The following is a 7,399-nucleotide window of genomic DNA, read 5'->3' as shown; positions in this document are numbered from 1 at the left end:
CCATAATATCAGCTGTCCTCAATGCTGTGTCCATTCTTATCCTAGGAAAGGTAAGAACCCACTCCTATTATATCAGCTGTCCCCAATGCTGTCTTCATTCTCATCCTTGGGAAGGTAAGAAACCACTCCTCCATTATATCAGCTGTCCTCAATGCTGTCTTCATTCTCATCCTAGGAAAGGTAAGAAACAACTCCTCCATTATATCAGCAGTCCTCAATGCTGTCTGCATCCTCATCCTAGGAAAGGTAAGAAACCACTCCTCCATTATATCAGCTGTCCTCAATGCTGTTGGACATTCTCATCCTAGGAAGGACAAGAAACCACTCCTCCATTATATCAGCTGTCCTCAATGCTGTCTGCATCCTCATCCTAGGAAATGTAAGAAACCACTCCTCCATTATATTAGCTGTCCTAAATGTTGTCGCCATTCTCATCCTAGGAAAGGTAAGAAATCCCTCCTCTGTTATTTTAGCTTTCCTTAAGCTGCAAATCAGCTTAATCATTTGCAAGGACAAAAGCTCCCTTTATAAACCATATGAGGTTTTTACTTTTATACCGAATTTTTGGTAAAATTTGTCCACTATTATCAGTTTTCTTATCTTTGCTATAAGAAGTAAGGAATCTTTAAGTATTGAGCCAAATGTTATTTTACGGAAATGTTAACTAATAAACCTGTCATAACTTTTTTTTGTCAGATATATGAAATACTGGCATTCAAGCTCACTGAATGGGGTAAGTACGAGTGCTAGTTAAAAATTTTTGGGAGAAATCTGACAAAACAACAATCCATATAATGCATAATTAATGAATGAATTGTAAAACTGGTTGCAGTTTTCAAAGCTTAGTTCTCTTTTGTTTGTTCCAGAAAACCACAGAACACAGACCAGATATGATGATGCCTTAGTCACCAAAATGTTTGCTTTCCAATTTGTCAACAGTTATGCCTCTTGTTTCTACATTGCATTCTTCAGAGGAGTAAGTCTCGTCCTTTATATTCCATTGTTATGACATTCATTTAACTTTGATTTTTTTTTTCAAACAGCTACATCTTCATGGATGTTTCATAAATGGCTAATAACATAAAACCTCGATGGACAAGTGTTTTGTAAAACAAATCCAAAAAAAAAATAGAACTGGCAAAAGAAGTTATAATACCAGAATTGGAGTTTTACCGTTTCATATGTGTAACACAGATGTCTTCTTGATTGTAGTATTTTGATGTCATTTCAGCCTTTCTCTATATTTGGTTACACTGATGGTGTTATTTCAGCGTTTCTCTATATTCAGCAACAGGGATATAATACTTTGATGATGTCATTTCAGCGTTTCTCTGTATTTGGTTACACTGATGAGTGTGTAGGAGACAGGGGCACAATGTATGTCACAGCTTTCTTTCCAAAGTCCTCATTCTCATGATAATCAGACCATTCCCAATCTTCAAGGATCTCGCGTAAGTTTACAAAGCATGAAGAAAATTACTCTTGATTATTAAAAAAGCCTTTTCTCTTAATCACACAATAACAAAGGAAACTACTTTTTTTTAAAACAAACTAAAGTTAGATGATTGAAATAATATTTCAATGCATATCTGTTGGAAAACAAATAAGAAGAGTCGTTTTAAATCTTTTTTACTTAGACTTTTGAGAAAATTATGGAGACTTCGTCCAAATTGGTGCTGCAGAATCAATGCATGCCCATGTGACTGCTGTAATAAAATGAATCGGGTCAACACTTAAGGAGGCCAAGGATATATTTGAAGCCAATAAAAAACTATTGTCCAATTTCTTGGAGAGGGAGGACGATGAAACCCACTCTTGGTGACTTTACTCTCAATGAGTACACAGAGAAAGTCATACAATATGGATTTTTAATGGTAATTAAGGTTTGACACTGTGAATATAATAATGTAGATATTTTCATTTTTTACACCTTAATTTTGTGAGATTGTTTGTTGGTGTATGTATTTATTAATGAGGCAAAATTTTCACAAAATTTGGTCATTTGCTCTTCAAAATTCCTAGTTTAAATATTCATGAGATGGACTTTTTAGCCAATGACAGACATGCAGTCTTACATAATTACCAAAAATATAATGTTTTATTAAAGTGTCATTTGGTATGAAAATTAATTTGCCTCTGTAAACTTTATTGAACTACTGTAAACCTGTAGTATCCTTAACTTAATTTTGCCGCCTTCTTTAACTTGTGAATATTTCTCACAATTAAGCTATAAATTTAGTTGTAAATTTATTTGAATTTTTTTCTCATGCAGATGTGGAAATTATTTATAATCATTGCAAATGGATTTCAACCTGAAGAGTTGCAAATACGTTGTTTTGAATAGAATTGGTTTATAGCGAGTTATAGTTGATTAACTAAGCTTTATGGTAAATCAAGCAGATTACCCAGGTTAAATAACTGTAAAATCTTTGCCATTTTTATTTCAGCTGTTTGCAGCCTCCTTTCCTTTAGCTCCTCTGATGGCCATTCTGCTGAATCTGATAGATATAAGGATCGATGCCAGGAGAATGTTGTGGAGTAATAGACGTCCTATAGCCTACATTAGGCAGGACATAGGTACGCACCAGAATTACCATGTGTCTTCAGCTAATACTTATATGAATTTTAAGTCACAGTCAGGGTTTGACATTAAGGCACGTCCGACCGACTGAGTCTAGTAAAAGATGGGTCCGGTCGGGTGAAATGCCTATGTACTAGACCGACTGGTCGTGTAAGAAAAATAAAGGAACTTATATATTTTTAGCTCACCTGAGCTGAAAGCTCAAGTGAGCTTTTCTGATCACCCGGTGTCCGTCGTCCGTCCGTCCGTCCGTCCGTCCGTCCGTCCGTCCGTCCGTCTGTAAACTTTTCACATTTTCAACTTCTTCTCAAGAACCACTGGGCCAATTTTAACCAAACTTGGTACAAATCATCCTTGGGTGAAGGGGAATTTAAATTGTTAAAATCAAGGGCCAAGACCCCTTCCAAGGGGAGATAATCAAGAAAATACGAAAATAGGGTGGGGTCATTAAAAAATCTTCTTCTCAAGAACCACTGGGCCAGAAAAGCTGAAATTTATGTGGAAGCATCCTGGGGTAGTGTAGATATTAAATTGTTAAAATCATGACCCCCGGGGGTAGGGCGGGGCCACAATAGGGAATCCAAGTTTTACATAGAAATATATAGAACAAATCTTTAAAAATCTTCTTCTCAAGAACCACCGGGCCAGGAAAGCTGAAACTTATGTGGAAGCATCCTTGGGTAGTGTAGATATTAAATTGTTAAAATCATGACCCCTGGGGGTAGGGCGGGACCACAATAAGGAATCCAAGTTTTACATAGAAATTTATTGAACAAATCTTTAAAAATCTTCTTCTCAAGAACTACTGGGCCAGGAAAGCTGAAACTTTTATGGAAGCATCCTTGGGTAGTGTACATATTAAATTGTTAATATCATGACCCCCGGGGGTAGGGCATGGCTACAATAGGGAATCCAAGTTTTACATAGAAATATATAGAACAAATCTTTAAAAATCTTCTTCTCAAGAACTACAGGGCCAGGAAAGCTGAAACTTATGTGGAAGCATCCTTGGGTAGTGTAGATATTAAATTGTTAAAATCATGACCCCCGGGGGTAGGGCGGGGCCACAATAGGGAATCCAAGTTTTACATAGAAATATATAGAACAAATCTTTAAAAATCTTCTTCTCAAGAACCACTGGGCCAGGAAAACTGAAACTTATGTGGAAGCATGCTTGGGTAGTGTAGATATTAAATTATTAAAATCATGACCCCCTGAGGTTAGGGCGGGGCCACAATAGGGAATCCAAGTTTTACATAGAAATATATAGAACAATACTTTAAAAATCTTCTTCTCAAGAACCACCGGTCCAGGAAAGCTGAAACTATTGTTGAAGCATCCTTGGATAGTGTAGATATTAAATTGTAAAAATCATGACCCCCGGGGGTAGGGCGGGGCCACAATAGGGAATCCAAGTTTTACATAGAAATATATAGAACAAATCTTTAAAAATCTTCTTCTCAAGAACCACTGGGCCAGGAAAACTGAAACTTATGTGGAAGCATGCTTGGGTAGTGTAGATATTAAATTATTAAAATCGTGACCCCCAAGGTTAGGGCGGGGCCACAATAGGGAATCCAAGTTTTACATAGAAATATATAGAACAAATCTTTGAAAATCTTCTTCTCAAGAACCACTTGGCCAGAAAAGCTGAAACTTATGTGGGAGCATCCTTGGGTAGTGTAGATATTAAATTGTTAAAATCATGACCCCCGGGGGTAGGGCGGGACCACAATAGGGAATCCAAGTTTTACATAGAAATTTATTGAACAAATCTTTAAAAATCTTCTTTTCAAGAACCACTAGGCCAGCAAAGCTGAAACTTATGTGGAAGCATCCTGGAGTAGTATAGATATTAAATTGTTAAAATCATGACCCTCGGGTGTAGGGCGGGGCCACAATGTGGAATCCAAGTTTTACATAGAAATATATATAGAACAAATCTTTTAAAAAGATCTGCATCACCCAAGTTACTCAGGTGAGCGATGTGGCCCATGGGCCTCTTGTTAATAATAAATAAATCATTTATTGTCGATGAAAAAATAAAATTAAAACGTTTCTAACTGCATAGTAGGAAGAAAACTACATTATACATATATTACATGGCTTCGAGGGCAGCATACCAGAATATTGCCCCAAGGTGACAGGAAAGCCCTGGAGTGTTATTTCAACCGATGGCGAAGGGAGAGGGGGTCATAACACACCAGGGCTTTACTGTCACCGAGGGGCAAATTCTGGTATTGCTGCCCGAGAATTAAGCCATGTAATATATGGTATATAACATTTTTAAGCATTGAACCCAAATCGATCATCGAACATATTTATTGAACACTATGCACACATATGTACGTTGAGAATAATTCCGAAATACCCCGTCCTGTTTCATGGCAGAATGTTTTCAGTATGCTGACACTTGTGTTGATAACCTTTGTTGTATTTAAAGAATTTTTCTCCCCAATTAAATTATCCCATTCCTCTAAATTCAAATAAACAAATCGCAGACGTTGTCTCGACTTTTTAACTTTCGCGGAACTGTTTACATTTGCTTGGCAACTGCCTCTGTGAATTTCGAACCCGACGTAATTAATATGCAGAATGATTGCACGCGAGGGAACATAACTGTGTTCGGGAGGGCAACATAACTGTTTCCGGGGAACATAACTGTATCCGGCGTGATTCGGCAGTTTTTCAGGGCATATGGATAAAAATATTATATTTGTGATATAATGGGAAAACTTCTTCAAAAATGTTATATACATGTATGTTACAGACAGCATGACTGAAGTGTTATTTTAACAATTGTTCATTGTCGGCATTCGTAACTACTCGGCCATTTTCCTAGAGAGAAACAATAAGCTACATGTATTTATCTTTCACAGAAATGGTTGAGTAATTACGATTGTCATTGTCGAAAAATTTACGCTTAGGACATCGGTAAACTGTGTATGGGCAATAAACTATAATAAAATTATTTTTACTATGCTTAAATTCTCTGAACATTTTAATGGTATCAATATTATTATTGTATACAAGTTGATTAAATTAGGACTAAACACGACAGGCCACATGAATATGACCTAGTTTCAATGTGACATGTATGCGGGAAAATGTCGCTATTTAAATATGGATTCTCATTATCTGCACAAAAAAAAAAGAATTATCACTATTTTGTACTTTAAAATATTTTTTTCTCCAGTTTGGTCAGGGCTAGTGGTTAAAGGGTCAGGGCTAGTAGAAATTCACCAGAGTAGCCCGACTGGTCTAGTATTCCAAAAGCTTAATGTCAAACCCTGCACAGTGTGCAGGACATACGTATGGCTGGGTCAGAATTACTATGTGTATACACATAATACTTAGTAATGAATGAAAGTAATTGTGCTGTTTTAATTTTTCACTTCACTTATCAACTTTACATAAAGTTTTTAATGTATTGCTTTTAACTCTGGAATATTAACATTACCTGGAATATCCTATAGGTAAATGGTATGGGATTCTTAACTTGGTGAACACAATAGGAGTGATAACCAATGGATTCCTGATTGGGTTTACATCCTACTGGGCCTCTGACTTTGACACAGCCACCAAACTCTGGATTGTGTTAGGTTTTGAGGTAATTTCTTGCCATACCAACAAATTGAATTTGAGGTCAATGTGATTATTCTGTGTTCAGGTTAAATAAGTTTTGCCTGTAAGCATGCAGCAATCTTGCAAACACACTGTGTTCTGTAAACCAACTATTATTCGTGTCATCTCTTGTTCACAATTCATCAGTTTTCAAGCATTCCAAGATGATTAATTTTCGCGATGAAAGAAATATTCTATACCAATACATAGCAAAATAAATGGTTTGCGGCGATTAATGTCTGGGAGTTTAAGTAAGTAGCAAAGGGAATATTTCTCGCCGGGGAATAATACACTGTAGTTGGTTTACAGTATTAGATGTTTTGATTGTGGACAGATACATTATGTCAACTAGATAACAAAAAATAATATATGCATACTTGTAGATATATACTATGTATTACTTATAAGGGTCAAAATTTTGTTAATCAGTATTTATAGCAAAGGAATTAGCATGTAATTTACAAGAACTTAATTTCTGAACTCAATAGGATGAATAAATTAAAAAAAATTTTACTATTATATTTAATTATGGTCTTCCGTCTCCAACGGAAGACCCTTCTATTATTCTATTGTTTCTTTTTCACTTTTATTATTAAGGTCTTCCGTCTTCAGCGGAAGACCTTATTGTTTTTCTTAGGTTTCTTTTCCACTATTTTTATTATTATTGGTTTTTTTTCTTACCGATTTTGTACGCGCAATTTCTCGAGAACGGCTCAATCGATTTTCATGAAACTTTCAGGTCTGATAGAACATCAAAAAATCTAGATATGTATTTTTTTATTTTGATGACGTCACTTCCGGTTCGGAGTTTTCTGCGATTTAGTGATTTTTAGAGGGTCACTTTGTCCGGCAGTTTTCTCAAAAAGCACTTAACACAGAAGCTTGAAATTTTCAGTGATGCTTAAAGCAACTTTTGGAGAAGTGCACTAAGTATATCACAACTACCGGAAGTACGAAGCGCCGACGCTCGCTATGGCCCGAAAATAGTCCTATTAAGAATTTCAAAATTTTAAGCACCTTTTCAACGATAACTTTTAACCTAGAAATATTTTGTTAAAGCATATAGAACAAAAATGGTGTAGAATTTCACGATCTTTCAAATGATACCTCGAAAAAAGGGCTGGACCCTTAAAACAGGGGCCGAGAGGGGCCAATGTTTTTTCCCTTTTTATCTCAAAAAGTATTTAGAATTTG

The 7,399-nt window shown here is 36.0% G+C and overlaps 2 protein-coding genes across 2 annotated transcripts; both read left to right on the top strand.

Moving 5' to 3' along the window:
• Positions 1-76: 76 nt before the first annotated feature.
• LOC134246835 (anoctamin-7-like) lies at positions 77-1,417 on the top strand (the record flags this gene model as incomplete). The annotated part of the gene is made up of 4 exons (XM_062729180.1): positions 77-246; positions 697-733; positions 867-976; positions 1,325-1,417. Coding segments are annotated over 4 exons (410 nt in total), but the record flags the coding sequence as incomplete, so codon positions are not given.
• A 385-nt stretch (positions 1,418-1,802) lies between these two features.
• LOC134246833 (anoctamin-1-like) lies at positions 1,803-6,236 on the top strand. The gene is made up of 3 exons (XM_062729179.1): positions 1,803-1,874; positions 2,448-2,577; positions 6,058-6,236. The coding sequence occupies exons 1-3, from the start codon at positions 1,803-1,805 to the stop codon at positions 6,234-6,236; spliced, it is 381 nt and encodes a 126-aa protein (XP_062585163.1).
• Positions 6,237-7,399: the final 1,163 nt, after the last annotated feature.

This window comes from Saccostrea cucullata, unplaced genomic scaffold, assembly GCF_032062105.1.
Source record: "Saccostrea cucullata isolate Sc308-1 unplaced genomic scaffold, CSIRO_AGI_Scuc_v1 ctg20703, whole genome shotgun sequence".
Lineage (NCBI taxonomy): Eukaryota > Metazoa > Mollusca > Bivalvia > Ostreida > Ostreidae > Saccostrea > Saccostrea cuccullata.
The sequence above is the reverse complement of the archived record's forward strand: the minus strand, read 5'-3'. Positions and strand labels throughout refer to the sequence as shown.